General features: G+C 43.0%; 2 protein-coding genes across 2 annotated transcripts in view; one reads left to right on the forward strand and one right to left on the reverse strand.

Annotated features, from left to right (window-relative positions):
• LOC310765406 (complement factor H-related protein 5-like) overlaps positions 1 to 16410 on the forward strand; it is a 316979-nt gene that overhangs the window by 148214 nt on the left and 152355 nt on the right. The gene's annotated exons all lie outside the window — the stretch shown is intronic.
• On the reverse strand, positions 4152 to 15904 carry LOC310765418 (complement factor H-like). Its single transcript, XM_083620342.1, has 9 exons — positions 15890 to 15904; positions 15228 to 15327; positions 13737 to 13945; positions 11956 to 12147; positions 9505 to 9600; positions 8881 to 9051; positions 7713 to 7913; positions 6020 to 6199; positions 4152 to 4354 (listed from the first exon to the last, which is right to left on the reverse strand). The coding sequence occupies exons 2-9, from the start codon at positions 15251 to 15253 to the stop codon at positions 4323 to 4325; spliced, it is 1107 nt and encodes a 368-aa protein (XP_083476468.1). The 5' UTR covers positions 15254 to 15327; positions 15890 to 15904; the 3' UTR covers positions 4152 to 4322.

A 16410-nucleotide genomic window follows, 5' to 3' on the forward strand; every position in this document is an offset into this window, starting at 1 on the left:
GATCAATGCATTGGGATGTAATTTCCTTAGCTGGCTGCAGCTTTTGTTGGGGGGGGGGGAATGTCTTATTTTGAGATGAGCTAGTGTCAAAATGCTCACCTTTACTTCAGCTATTGAACATTCATTTATTTACTATCCTATTTAGATCATACTTTCCCACCAATGTGCACAAGGTGGTCTACATGATTCTCACCACCAGCATCCAGTGATAAAAGAGAGAGGATGCAGTAACATGACATGTAAATAATAGGGCAGCCTCCAACTTCATTGTTTTGAGTCAAAGGATCCTAGATCTCTGGATAAAAAACTTTCTTTAGCAACTGTGTGGACTGGTCATGTTGTACAGATGCCTGATTATCGTCTTCCAAAGAGACTACTCTATTCCAAACTTTAAAATGGAAAGCGTAATGCTGGTAACAAAAGAGATTTAAAGACTCTCTCAAGGCAAATCTTTAAAAATGTAGTATAAACACCGATAACGGGGAAACACTGGCCTGCAAGCACTCCAACTGGAGAACAGCCTTTACCAAAGGTGTCACAGGCTTTGAAGACGCTCAAACTCAGGACGAAAGAGAGAAACATGCTAAGAGGAAGGCACGCTTGGCAAACCCTCACCGTGATCAACTCCCGCCCGAAACCTATGTCGCCACTATGGAAGGACATGTAGATTCAGAATTGGCCTCCATAGTCACTTACGGACTCATTGTTAAAACTGTGTTCATGGAAGACAATCTTACTTGACTACGAGTGATCGCCAAAGAAGAAGAAGCAACAACAAAGGTGTTTATAGCTGCCAACTGGAAGTCTACCAAGCAACGTTCTGGATATCAGTGGGTTGATAAAACTGGGAGACTGTGTCCTTTGACAAGTTTACTCATCAAATGTAGCAAGCTAGGCATCCATATATATATATATATATATATATATATATATATATATATATATGTCATCTCATACATCTGACAAGAATTCCCATGCCTCCCTTTCTAATTTGAAGATAACACTCTTCCCCACATGATTAACTAAATGCTTATGCTCACCTTCGCCAAGGGAGTTGCCAGGTAGGAGAGTTAAATACAGACACAACCAAGGAGTATTCAAAGTAAGGCAGCCCAGAATTTGGCACCCTTTATCTCTGCTGCAGCAGGTCAGCACCTCTAAATTAAGACCCAAAGGTACTTCCCTGAACAAGGAGACTTTCAAGGCTTTTATACATTTCTATATTCTTCATCCACGGAGATGGTATGTCCAGTGACATAGTGTGGGGGCAGGGAAGTGTGGTCCCAGGCACAAAATTCTGAGGGGGCACAACCAAGCGCCTCCATGCAGACGCCGGCTTCCGAGGGGAACCCAGTCCTGCCCTAGCGAAGGCAGCAGAACATCCCTTTGTGGGTTCCTCTGCTGCCCCATCCCCTACTCCACATCCTTCCCTGCCTGCTGTCGGTGGTCTCTGGGCCCCAGAGGCCAGCCTGGGCTTGGCACTGTGTCCCTGGCAGAGGCTGGCAACTGTGGAGGCTCAGTGCAGACTGGACGGAGGGTTCTGTCCACCTTCCTTGTGCTCTGCCGCATTCCTGAGGCCGAGTTGCCCTTCAGTCTCCAGGCTGTGGCGAGTCACCCTTCAAGTCCCCTCACTAAATGGCCACCTGGCCAGCGCTCACTTGCTCCTCACTCAGCCAATGGTGAGCGGGTGCAGACAGAGGGAGGCGGGCAAGTAGCGAGCTGGCCAGCTGCTCCTCTCCACAGGCATTGGGGGATTCTGTTAGGATATAGTTCCTGAAATATACTCACGAGTCGAGAGTGGATTTCATGCTCTTTATTCAGCTCATAGTGGTGAGGAGGGAATGAAAGTTTCCCCACAGTATCTGCTTTATATACATTATTTACACAATGGGCTACACGTGATTGGCTAATTCCGGAATTCTCCTGTAGGCCAATCAGGTTGTGGATTCACTTCCATCTGGAGCTGGATTGGGTGGTTCCTGCAAACCAATCATACTGCTGCATTGTTCTAGGACCAATCAGACTGCTGCCTTTTTGGACCCTATTCAACTCAATACATTACAGTTCCGTTCCACCTTAAAAGGGAACAGGCATGACTGTTGTGTTTCACATGCCTGTTTACATTCCAGCACTCGCTGGGAACTTCCACTTGTATATTGTTTTTGTTTTTGCTGTTTGCTTGGACCCAAAGGGAAGCAGACATGTTTTTCCTTTGTTCCTGAACTATGCTGAATAAAATGCTGTAAATAATGCTTACACATGTCTGCCACTTCCGTCGCGAGGATTTATTCACTCTGCTGATAAGAGCATGCACAGCTTCTAACATATCTGAGGCTCGTGTCGCTGATTGATGCTGTACCGGCCGATGGCTGGAGCCAGCTGGGGACCTGCCAAATGCCCCTGTCTCCCCAGCAGTATCCCAGCAGATTCATCCTCCAAGTGTCGTGGCAAGCCACGTGGGCAGGCAGTGCAATGTGGCCCCGCTTGGCTCTTGAGGGGGTTGTGGCTATGCTGCTGCGTATGCCTCTAAATACCAGGTCCTGGACATCACAAGTGGAGAGGATGCTGTTGCGCTCGGGCCCTGCTTGCAGGATCCCCATAGTTGCCAAGTCATAGTTGCAAAGCAAAGTTTTACTTCCTGCGCAACTACTTCTGAACACTGTATGGAATAGCACATGATTCTGACCTTTGGTGGGTTTGTAAGTAAACCATTTTTAACTTACTAAACCTGCGGTCTTTTTTTGTGCAAGGGGAAGAGAGAAACTTTGAAAGGAACTTAGAAGGGCATATTTTAAAGGTCTAAAAGCTCACGTTTCCACACTTTGCTTTGCTGCATGCTTTGTGATTTTAAATCTCTGCTGGGGTTCTCTCACCAAAGACACTTGGATCTTGGCATCCAGTAATTCTCTTTTCTATATATATACCTATCCCGCCCCCCTTGAAACAATACTGCCTTCATCTAGGCTGGCTTTTCAGGTGTCAGGCACCTCCCCCTAGTCCCCAGTGTACAAACAGGATACTACATAGCCCTTGAATTGGCTGTGGTAGAACGCTTATTTTGTTCCGCATGGGGAAACCTGGTTTGAGCCATTTTCTGCTTTTAGAGCTTAAGTGTGCAACCCATATATTCATATTACTTTTCATTATTTCTGTTAGAACTTGCTGTAAAATTTGGACTTCAATTCATTTCAACTTTACCAGTTTATGTCTTTATTATCTTAGCCTTTATAAATAAAAAATACAACCATCTAGTTAAGCGCCATAAATTTCTTCCAGTGCTCTATTTAAATTTTCTGTGAATACTCAAACCTTTTCTTGGTTTGCCTAACCTTATGTAAAATTTGTTGCGAGCCAAGACCCCATGACCCCGCAGTTGCCTAAGGGATGAATAACCAGACATGACACAGCATATGGTTTTATGGATTCAAATAGGTCACAACTTTATTGGTTACAGATGTGAATCGTTTGGCATAGGCGTTGGGTGAAGCCAAATTATATCTCTCCAACCCATCTGCTGGGAGTCCGTCTAAGGGTAAATCACCACTTACAGGGCCCTATGAGCTACATCAAATAGAGTTACCCTCCAAGGGTCCCTGTTGGAGGAGTGCTATAGCCCTGTTGTTGTTTAGTCGTTTAGTCATGTCCAACTTTTCGTGATCCCATGGACCAGAACACGCCAGGCACTCCTGTCTTCCACTGCCTCCCGCACTTTGGTCAGACTCATGTTTGTAGCTTTGAGAACCCTGTGCAACTATCTCATCCTCTGTCGTCCCCTTCTTCTTGTGCCCTCCATCTTTCCCAACATCAGGGTCTTTTCCAGGGAGTCTTCTTTTCTCATGAGGTGGCCAAAGTATTGGAGCCTCAGCTTCAGGATCTGTCCTTCCAGTGAGCACTCAGGGCTGATTTCCTTCAGAATGGATAGGTTTGATCTTCTTGCAGTCCATGGGACTCTCAAGAGTCTCCTCCAGCACCATAATTCAAAAGCATCAATTCTTCGGCGATCAGCCTTCTTTATGGTCCAGCTCTCACTTCCATACATCACTACTGGGAAAGCTATAGCCCTAGCCCCTGTTAAATAAATGCTTCAGTTCACAACATTGTGACATATGTATAATAAAGGGTGGAGTTATCACAGATATAAAGTCTTGCTATTTTTTATATTAAAAAAAATAATTTATTTGTACTGTGACTTTCTACACAAGGCAGCTAACAGCATGAATACAAACAAACAACATCCATAACAATAAAATTAAGAAAGAATTCAAATCATATAAAAATAAATAGCATATATACATTAATCTCCAGGCGCTGGTGAGGTTGACCTACTGAAGTCTTCTCTCAAATCTGGATGCAGCTGTAATGTTATTGGGGGAGGGGGTTTGAGGAAATACAATATATGTTAGATTCTTTATACAGTGGTACCTAAGGTTACAGACGCTTCAGGTTACAGACTCCGCTAACCCAGAAATAGTACCTCGGGTTAAGAACTTTGCTTCAGGGTGAGAACAGAAATCATGCGGCGGCGGCAGTGGGAGGCCCCATTAGCTAAAGTGGTACCTCAGGTTAAGAACAGTTTCAGGTTAAGAACAGGCCTCCAGACGAATTAAGTTCTTAACCCAAGGTACCACTGTCCTAGCGTGCAGCACTAAAAAGTGTTGTGAAATGAGGCTTGCTGATGGGAACTAATTGAGAACACTCACTGTACAGTTAGCAGAGCACAGGAGCCAACTCCTAGGGGCCAAGGTCCCTTCGCCCCCACCCAATAAAATATTTGAGGGGGCTGCCTCCCAAAAATTGATAGGCATTGCTATTCAAATGTTGTGGGGGGCAAAACTTTCCTCCCCCAGCTCATATTTTATACAATTTGGCACCCTTTCAGCAAAGCAAGGATAGCTAAAATGATGCTCTTTGTGTGTTCCTGGGGCTTCTCCCAATATCCCTGATCTGCTCAGGGCTCATGAGAAATAGAATCCAACATCAGCAGGGCATCATGTTCAGTATTTCTCAGTCTTGGTTTTGATTGCTCATTATCTCTTATGGTAGCAAGTCAACCCAAAGCCATTAGCCTAGTGTCCAAGCTGTGAATATCCCTTGTCCCTCAGTTGAGATTCAGAAAGGCAACTGGTTTAGCGAACTATAATATTTCTACTAAGGGAGCACAGCAGTAGCAGCCACCTGTTGTTATTTAACTGTTATTGGAATTTTAATCCTTTTTTGAGGTAATAAATAAACCATCCGCCAATTCCCATCCAGATGGGGAAGAGAGAAGAAACAAATCCATTGCCTATACAGGTTGGAGGTCACAAATGATTAGCCACTGGGATGGGCCAGAATCCTGCCAAATAGCAAATAACATTTCTGAAGCTCCTCTCTCGCTGAATACTACTTGCTCATATCCAGCCAAGTCAGTGGCAACCATCTTGCCTAGACCACAGGACTGAGCCTCTGGCCTCATAAATCTGAACAGATTGCTATGGAACCATTTATGAAACCTAATCTAATTTCCTGTTTGGGCTGCAGTGCAAATACAGAAATGTGCCACTTTACATAAAGGATTTATAGGATCACACTGAAAGCTAAGGGCTCGTCCACATATCTGTTTGTCCCATGATATCTAGGTCCTATAGGTTTTTCTTTCGCCCCACCGCTTTGCCCAGAAAGACCTGCTGTTTACTGCTGAATCAGAACAAACATCCGTCGAATTTTCTGCAGATTGGTGTTTGTTCCGATTCAGCAGTAAACAAAGGGTTTTCCCAGGGAAAGCAGTGGGACAAAAGAAAATTGTCTCCAACCCCTGCTTAGAAATCATGGGACAAAAAGGAGCATGAATGGGCCTTAAGTCAGCCCAGAGGCATGCAGTTCTATTCCATGTCCCCAAAAAAACTTATTAAAGGAATTTGTCGGTACAGAACTATCATGGCAGTAAGGGTATGGAGTTAATGTGGCTTGTTTAAGGCAGAATCAGATAGGCTGTATCCACAATCTGAGGTGTATCTATCAGTTATCAAGTAAAGCTTACACATGGAGGAACAACTTGGAGTAGGCGACCAATCATTTTTTGTACACGTGGCCGTTGCTTGATTTTCAGGTTGATATCCTGCATCACAACGAAACGAAACGTTATCACCCTCGATGAAGTTATTCTTAGAGTTGTAAATTACTTCACCATGTGGCAAGGGTTTAGGAGGGGTGCATTGTCCTAAAGGCAAAACGAATACATATGCATGAATGGAAAGAGAGGAAATGTGTACAAAACCTTTATTAGAGAACAGTACGCAAAATACTTTTGGACATCCTGGTCCAGAAAGCAGCTATGGAACAGGCCCCTGTATGAAATCATGGAAATCCACTGCCAAATATTGAATGGCATCACACTGCAATACTGACCCTCACAGCAGATACCATCTTATTTGACTTCTTTGTCTGTAGCGGCCCACAGATATGCCTTTATTAAGGCAAGATTCAACGCCTTTCCTTCCAATGTCTTGAATAATAGATTCTCCAATGGACAGATCTCAGCGGTGTGTGTATGTGATAATAGATCTATAGAATCTTTACAACATATACTATTCTGCTGTTCACTACATTCAGTTTCTCGGATCAGATTTTTGTCCCCTTTATTATTGGAAATTTCAGGTGACTCCTTGGAAACACAGTTAACACATTTATTGCAAGATTCTGATCTGAGTAGGTCCCTTTCTGTTGCCAGATTTCTGATTACAGTATTAGCTTATAAGAGGAAAAATGGATTACTCTATGATTATTGATTTTGCCTAAATAATATTGATTTATACTGATAATTTGATATTTTAAGCGTTATATTGTTCTTATTTTAATGGAATTTAGAAACTTACGGTTTGAGATGTAATTGATTTAAATGTATTTTAATTAATTAATTTTATCTTGTTATACCTGTTTTACCTGTTTTGCTGTATGATGTATTGAATATGGGCCTATGGCCGTAATAAACTATCTATCTATCTATCTGCAGTACTGACCAAGAGTCTCTTGCTTAGTATAAGGCAGCTTCCTAGTATAAGTTCCTAAGAAACTTACTTTCTTAAAAAATGAAAGAACCAAGATTCTCCGAATGCTACATTCTGCTACACCCAATATGATATTCAGCTCTTTTTAGGCATGCCTGCAGAATCATGGCGTGCACACACAGGGATTGTCATAAAGCAGGTTTGGAATCAATGCTTGCAAATTCTAGCCCTATTCGGGCATTCAAAAAAACCCATGTGATAAGGAGTGGGTGGGGACTTGCACCCACATCCCAAATCTCCCTCGTTGCGCAAGGGATTCGAAATGCCATATTTCGAAAGGGCTCATATTTACAAGCAAGTTTGATATGTCAGGTGGGAAAAACATAGAAGGAAGGTGTCAGCACCAGGGAGCTATGGCAGCCTTCAGTTGCATCCAGCTTCTGGGTTCCGGCAATATCTCACCAATCTCTCATAAGATCTTGCCACATCCTGGAAGCTACAGCCATGCAACCCCATTAAGTGAGGCTTTGACAGAGTGACAGCAGAGCGGGAGTGGAACCTTTCTGTTTTGACTCAGGTGAAGAAATAGAATTGGACAGCCCTGCTTTTGATTTATACGCTACTTCCATCTTAGGTAGACTAACTCTTTGAAAGCACCTCAGCAGCCATCATTAATGTTGCTGGTGCCTTCTTAGCTCAAGGAGAATAAGAGAAACATACACTTACTGAAGCATTTCGGTTCTGGATCCCAGCCCAAATTGGTGCATTTAATTCTATACCAGTACTTTTTATTTTCTGGCAGAAAGCCGTACTTGCATCTGAAACTAATTGTCTGTCCCTCCTTTTTTGGAAAATAGACGTCACTGTAGTATGTGTTGGACCAAGATAGTGCTCCATTCTCTATATGGGGATAATCACATTGCTTTGCTTTGAAAGAGATAAAACAGAGACTGTTAAAACAGATAAACACCTTCAGTTATTTTGCTTGACGGTACTTGATTCTGTTTGTTTATGCAGGTTTTTCCAATGTTAGCCCAATAGCCCCATTGATTCGCCAGCCCTAAACTCTGTGAATTGTGAATATCTCCTATTATTCTTATGGAACCTATAATGTGGCTCTGATATTGGTCCCTGTAATGTGATACTGGAACGGTTTTCCACAAGGATCAACATAATTGTGTAGTGATACTGTATTACCTCGGTTTTTGAATGTCTCCGTTGCTGAACGTTTGGGTTTTTGAATGGCTTCCATTTTCGAATGCACCTCAGAAGTCAAATGGCTTCCACTGCATGTATCCACAATTTGTTGGATTGGGAATGTAAGGCCTTGAGCCAGGCCGATACCATTGCTCTCTCTTCATGGTTCTTTGTTTGAACAATTCAGTATAGACAACTTGTTTAGTGTGCCAGTGGATTTAAGAACTGGAGGTGGGGTTTATGGTTCAGAGAGGAGCTGGTACTTAAAACCATACAAGCGGCAAATTGAGAATGATGGCCCTGGCATATGATATAAACACACTGTTAAATTGTGGGTGAACATATCAGACGACACAGCGATTCTTCAAACAGCTCTTGTTTATTCACAGGTCAGAACAGAACTGAACTGAAGGGTTCAGGCAGCCTGCTTATATAGAGCTCCACTAGAACGCAACAGTAACCATTTTCTGTAACTATCCAATCACCGAACGTCACTTTTGATCCCTTATTTGCATATGTGGACCTGAACTATCTACAGTATCCCCCTGCTGGCCCAGGGTGAGAACTTCAGTACGTAACACACACCTTGGGGGAAAGTAGATGAAAAACCATCAAAAATACAAAACAGATTCCATTATCAGTCATTGAGATTAACACTGCGTGGGGGAAAAAATACTACAACATGAAAATTACTTACGTACACACTTTGGAGATGGTAACCAGCCATACTTTGTACATTTAAAAGAGCTCTTGCGGCTTTCCAGCTGATATCCCTGATTACATTTAGCAGAGATCACTTCCTCAAATTTGTACTGACTCTTTACAGGAAAGAAGTTGCCGCCACCTATTTCTGGGGCAGTGCACATCACTTGTGGTGAAACAGAAAAAGGAATTTTAGGAAGTACGGTTAATGTCTTCCTCAATACCGCTCAGTAGTTGCAACATATAACCACCACCACATGGCTTTTAAAATTAAATGATCATTCTAGAATGCAAACTAGCCACCCCAGCAATCAACAGTGGCTGCCATCCTGCAAGCACTTAGCCTCAGCTCAAAATGCATTGCAATGGGGATCAGTGATATGATCTTCCAGTGTTTTTTTTAAATGAAAATCAATTGCACAAGAAGGGGACTGCAAATTTGACTGGAGCAGCGGCAATATGGGAGGGTTGTTTAATCCCTTCTTCCCTGTTTTAGGACACCCCTCTCAGCTGAGTTTTGCCCCATGAACTTAAGACTGAGAAAAATGAGAAACTAGCAGATCTGTCCACCCCTATTCCAGCCTAATGGGTAACACTGGGCATTGCATCATTCTGGTACCTGGTGTGGAGAGATCTGATGCTAGCAGCAGCAGATTCTTGGAAGTGGTGGCACTGGCAGAGATGTCACCAGTGACGGAAGTCTCTTGGTCAGACACTGGAATGACCCAATGGAATAACATATGTTATAACGGTAGAATAGGTAAGTTATCTTATGAATGCCCTTTCTAGCATCTAACATCTCTGTGTGATGCTGGAGGCATGTGCCACACCTCTGTTGCCCATAAATCTCTAACACCTGTGGTCTCCGATCTGAAGGCATATATGATCGTTGTCAAAAGTTACTTCATGGAAAGAGGCATAATCCCTACCAGCCAGTTCAAACTAAGCGGACATTACACTTTGGTTTGCAGTGGCGTGTAAAAACAGATGTGGAAAGGTTTTTGAAATAGCATGTTCTGGTTTGCAATTGAATCATCAATGTAAGTGCATTATAAAAAAATATTCTCATACATTCTTCTGTTTACTAGCTTCCTGTTTCATTGAGTAAGATAGCACAGGGCTCTGTGAGGGAAAGGGAGGTGAACTTTGATCAAGGCAAAAGTCTGATTTAAATGCTACCAGAGTAGCAATCGTCCTTTGGTTGCTTCCGCCTGACAAGGTCAATATAAAACCTCTGCACATATGTCTCAGGTAGCTTGTAAACCCTCCTAGTGTCCCTGTTTTCTAAGGACAGTCCTGGATTTACAGAAGCTGTCCTGGTTTCTGTTTTAATCCTGGAATGTCCTGCTTTTCCTTAGGACATCCCTATTTTCATCAGATAAATGTTGGACAGTATGGAGTTACATAGAAGGCTGATCGTCGAAGAATTGATGCTTTTGAATTATGGTGCTGGAGGAGACTCTTGAGAGTCCCATGGACTGCAAGAAGATCAAACCTCTCCATTCTGAAGGAAATCAGCCCTGAGTGCTCACTGGAAGGACAGATCCTGAAGCTGAGGCTCCAATACTTTGGCCACCTCATGAGAAGAGAAGACTCCCTGGAAAAGACCCTGATGTTGGGAAAGATGGAGGGCACAAGAAGAAGGGGACGACAGAGGACGAGATGGTTGGATAGTGTCTTCGAAGCTACAAACATGAGTCTGACCAAACTGCGGGAGGCAGTGGTAGACAGAAGTGCCTGGCGTGCTCTGGTCCATGGGGTCACGAAGAGTCGGACACGACTAAACGACTAAACAACAACAACATGGAGTTACATGACCCCCCGGGCCAAGAAGATAAGTAACTATACAGTACAACCTTTAGAAAACATCTGAAGGCAGCCCTGTATCATTTTATTATGCCTTTTTATGTATGTTGAAAGCTTCCCAGAGTGGCTGGGGTATTGTTTTTATTATTACCACTACTACTCTTACTACTACTCTTACTCTTACTATTATTGAATTGAGCATCCCTATTTTCACTGGGATGTTGGAAGGCAGGAGCTTGTTTGCTACCATATCAAGCTCATAGTCATGTCCACTATTATGCAGGAGTGGGGAGCTAGCAGCTCATAGGCTAAATCATAGGGAAGTTTTCAATATTTAATGCTGTATTGTTTTTAACACTTGATTGGAAGCCGCCCAGAGTGGCTGGGGAAACTCAACCAGATGGGCGGGGTATAAATAATAAATTACGGTATTATTATTTTATTATTATAAATCTGACCCACAAAGCCTTTCCAAATACCTCACCAGACTCCCATCCTCTTCTTACCCTGTTCCTCCTTCCCAGAGGTAAAACGCTAAAAAACCTAGACACTGCAACAAACTACAGTGGTACCTCGGGTTACAGATGCTTCAGGTTACAGACACTTCAGGTTACAGACTCCACTAACCCAGAAATAGTACCTCAGGTTAAGAACTTGCTTCAGAATGAGAATGAGAACAGAAATCGTGCTCCGGTGGCACGGCGGCAGCGGGAGGCCCCATTAGCTAAAGTGGTACCTCAGGTTAAGAACAGTTTCAGGTTAAGAACGGACCTCTGGAACGAATTAAGTTCTTAACCAGAGGTACCACTGTAGCTTGTATTTCCTGGCTTTGGTGACAACAAAACTAGGCAGATGAATTTATCCTCACTTAGAAAGGTTTCTTTTCACTTCCATAGGTATCCAGCAGTGGTTTGTGTAAGCAATCCAATAGGATTTTATTAAGGTCATTTTACACAACAACAGCTGGATCCAATGATCAGTATGATGATGATGATGATTTCAGCTCATTGGTAGGAGATTAATGGATTTAGAGGCTATCCAAGCAAATGGGAGAAGGTACTGGGAGATGATTTTAAACTGGAAGGTGATGTGCTCATGGTTTCTCTGCATGAAGCAAAGACCCATTTTGCACTGAACCTGGGCAAAAGCAGAGCCAAAAGTTGATGGTGTCAGCAGACCAGCTCAAACACAGCAGAAACACACACCCCATGCCCTTCAGATAAACCACCCAACTGATGTGAAATAGCATTATCAATGCAGTTACCGACAGGGTTACAGGATGGCAGATCCATGTTCCCATCAATGCACGTTCTCACAGAAGGAGAGATTATTATGTATCCTTTCACGCATATGAATTCCAATGTATGTGCATTTTTAATCAATTCTGAATGTTTTTGCCCACCGTACAAAAGCAGGTTTCTGGCTTCCAGCTGTTGTTTTGTGATAGTGCAGGGTGCTGAAAGAAAAGGAAGAAAGAGACGGGGTCATCTTTGGAATTGGCTTCTCCTATTCAGCCTTCCAGGTCTGACTTCAGATTAATTGGATCCCTAGGAGTAGCTTATAACTCTTTGGCCTACATATGACATCCAGCTTTTGCTCAATTCTGAATGAAAATTAACCCACATATTAACTTGGGTTCAAATGATATTTTTTATATTATAGCCCTTTTCAGATTACAGTGGTACCTCGGGTTAAGTACTTAATTCATTCTGGAGGTCCGTTCTTAACCTGAAACTGTTCTTAACCTGAAGCACCACTTTAGCTAATGGGGCCTCCCGCTGCTGCCGTTGTGCGATTTCTGTTCTCATCCTGAGATAAAGTTCTTAACCCGAGGTTAGTGGAGTCTGTAACCTGAAGCGTATTTAACCTGAAGCATATGTAACCCGAGGTACCACTGTATATCCTTCTAAGTGTTTTTGGATTCCAGCTCCCTTCGGCCTCATTGGTCCATTGGTCCTAGCCCTCAACATCTAGGCCAGGCTTCCTCAACCTCGGCCCTCCAGATGTTTTGAGACTACAGTTCCCATCATCCCTGACCACTGGTCCTGCTAGCTAGGGATCATGGGAGTTGTAGGCCAAAAACATCTGGAGGGCCGAGGTTGAGGAAGCCTGATCTGGGCATTCAGGGCAACCTTTGCAAATCAATCCCTGTGCACATTTAGCATTAGCACTCCATGCAATTGGTACTTCTATAAAACCAGGAGTCCTGATCACCTACAGCAGGTGTGGCTAACCTGTGGCCTTCCAGATGTTGCTGAACATCAGTCACAGCTGGCAGGGCCAAATGTCAGGGAATTTAGGCATCGTCCAACAGTGTCTGGAGGGCTACAGGTTCCCCATCCCTGATGTAGAGTGCCTACATATGTTCAGATGGAAGCTAAGTCAAACTGCTACATTAGCAGCACCGAAATGACCTCCCTGGGGTGCAAGCCTGGGCAGTGTGTAAGGAGGTCCTGGGCTGCCCAGATGACAAGACCGGCCTCTTGGCTTCACTGATGTGGTCCAAAGGAAAGCAGAGCAATATGTGTGGCACCAGCTTGGCTGCAAGAGTTCCTGGAAGGAGACTGCCAACCCTCTAAGGGACTCCACTCTGGATTTGTGTAGCCTTTTCTTCTCTTGAAGATATCCCACAAGGCAGAGGAAGTTTAGGATCAGAGATTTCCTTCTCCTAGATAGGCTACCTCCCCAGGTTGACAAGCCCCATCTACAGCACATGCAGAACCTTCTTGACAGTTGGACCCACTATTGGTCTTGTATGCTTAATCCAGCAGAGCCTTTCTTCACATGTAGCTCACTGAGGGTTTGAGACCCATTGGCTACCCTCACCTGGTTTGGCTAGCCAGTTAAAGCCATTTCCTGTAATTGTGGCTCCCCAATAAAAGTACATTGTTATGGGGTGGGTGGGTTGTGCTATATCCAATCCAATTCCAACAATATAATTTTATTTTGAGATAAGTGCATATGATCCACAAATGCTGGAGTTATCCAGTTTCACAGTGTGCCCTATCCACGTTACTTAAAAGTTGACAAAAATAGTCCACTCACCAAAACACTTTGGACGAGGGGTCCATCCATCTTCCTTACATGTTATCCAGCCAGACCCTTCCAAGTCATACCCAGGGAAGCACTTGTACTGTAACCGGTCACGTTCCAGATATCGAGCTCTTTTATTCTCTATGATTACTCCAAAATCAATGTCAGGTGTGCACACTGAAATTGCATTTAGCATCATCACAGTCACTAAAGAAAAAATCCTTTTCAAAGTAGAATGATAATTGATCAAAGCTGTAAGTTCCTGAATACAAATCAAAGGTCACTTCCACACAAGCTCTTTTCTCTAGGCATTAGCATCCTTGGCTCACTCACTTTTTAAGGCGCATCCAAATGATATCAATGTCATTCCATTGGATTCCAGTGTTTCCAAATAATGCCCTCTCTTGTTTTTAACAGCAATGGGAACAATACATCACAACACCAACCATCACAACAACAAAAATCAGAGTTACAGCAATAGCCAGACATTGATGTATAGCCAATACAACACCACTAAAAGTTAAAGTTTACTAAAGGAGCGTCTCCACCCCCATCGTTGAGCCCAGACACTGAGGTCCAGCGCTGAGGGCCTTCTGGCGGTTCCCTCACTACTAGAAGTGAAGTTACAGGGAACCAGGCAGAGGGCCTTTTCAGTAGTGGCACCCACCCTGTGGAACACCCTCCCATCAGATGTCAAGGGGGGGAACTATCTGACTTTTAGAAGACATCTGAAGGCAACCCTGTATCGGGAAGCTTTTAATGTTTGATATTTTATTGTGTTTTTAAAATTTTGTTGGGAGCTTCCCATAGTGGCTGGGGCAACCCAGTCAGATGGGCGGCATATAAATAATAAAATTATTATTAATATTACTATCAGCGGTGTCATACAAAATGCCCTATATATCAAAGCATTTTGATGATATAAACACAAGATTTCGCAAATAAGAGCAGAATCATTCAATAGTAATAATAATATCAAATCTGTTCAATAAATGTAATGTAATCACTACACCTAAATTTCTAACCCAGGGCAATCATAATTATATTTCTTACCTGCCTTTATGACCGGATCCCAGGACTGGTTGCAGCAATTTAAAATACATAAAAATCTATTTTTTAAAAAAAATAAAGACCAGGATGAATGCTCTCCAGCTGTTGCTGGAATCCTGTGATTTCTTTATGTTGACCTACCTGGTTGGGGTTGATACGTGTGGGAGTCCCACAACATAGGGAGGGCAACACATTGCATACCCTGTCCTTGCCTATCAATTGGCCCTGCAAACACAAATTCATGCAAACCAGCTTAGCACCACACCATATTATTCTTGGAACTATTGATGGAATTATTTGCAGAATGCCACAGCTTTAACGGACAAAAACGCAGACCTGAATTTAGTTCCTAGCCTTAGTTCTAGAGGTCTTCTGAAATAAATAATTTCTTTTTAAAAAGCGCGCCTGCTCTTTCACTGCATGAAATGTTTGTCTTTCAACTTAATATCTTACCATGTTGGAATGTGCAGCATGTCCATAGAAGAAATGAAATAATACAGAACAGCCGGTTCTTCATTATGCTTTAGCAGAATAGAGGATTCCCCTTCTGTGACTACATTTTGCAAGGACTGACATTGTGAATATACTTCTTCTCCTTTTCTTGCACCAGTTCAGTTCTTTCTTTCTACCCTATGCCTAGGTTTCTTTTTTTACTGTGTCTTTTGAAGTACCCTTGTTTGGCATAGCATCGAGGGAAAGAAAGGATTTCCAGCATTCAGCACTGAAAGGGTTTGCAAACCCGCAGAGATGTTTTGTACTGCCATCCTAGTATTAAGGACTAAAACAAAGTCCAGCCTTCAAATAGAACCTCTGTGGCCCTGTTCACATACATCACAGCAAAGCAAAGGGGATCCCTCCTGTCTGAGATAAGAGAATTGGTGCAGGATGAGCAGAGCAGATCTTAATATAACATTACACAAACTACGGGTTGGAAGAGACAAGGATGCCCTGTCAGCATCAGTAAATTGTTTTCAGCGCCCGGATAATGCTTGTGCTCAGGTGCGCGATCTCCTTATTTTCTCCACAGTAAAAGCAGCTCCTCTGGAAAAAGCGTACGAAAAAAGAAAGCAAAGTAATGCTGACTTCGGAACCAGAGTAACTCAAAACCAACCCACCAATGAAGAATTTCCCTGATGAGGTTGAAACCTTCAGCAAAATGTGTAAGAAAGTGGTAGCAAAGAGTAATGGGATTCTGAAAGAATCTGGTCACCTCATTATGATGTCAGGAGGTCAGAACATTTGGATGACATACACACTGTCCCATCCTCTGTGCCCTTTGTGTCATCACAGAAAATTGCTTGGAGACAAAACTGACTGGATAAGCTATTTTCTGACTCTGTTTTCAGACTTTTTAAATCATCGTACACTGGTAGTGACGAGGCGTAAGTCTTAAAACATGAGTTCTGATATATTCTGTCTTCTTTTTCTACTCGAATGCCTAATTTTGCTCGTTTCTAAGGAAAACAAAATTAAGATGCAACAACAACAATAATAAAGATTTTGTTCCTTTAAAGAAGCAGGCAGTGAAGCAGGCTGCTCCTCACTGTCTTCTGAAGAATCTTCCATCCTGTTGCTAAGCAACCATTTCAGGGACTAACTGTCAATGGATGGACCCTGATGGAGAATCTGAGCGAGG

This window comes from Podarcis filfolensis (genome assembly GCF_964270895.1).
Source record: "Podarcis filfolensis genome assembly, chromosome: 6".
Classification (NCBI taxonomy): domain Eukaryota; kingdom Metazoa; phylum Chordata; class Lepidosauria; order Squamata; family Lacertidae; genus Podarcis; species Podarcis filfolensis.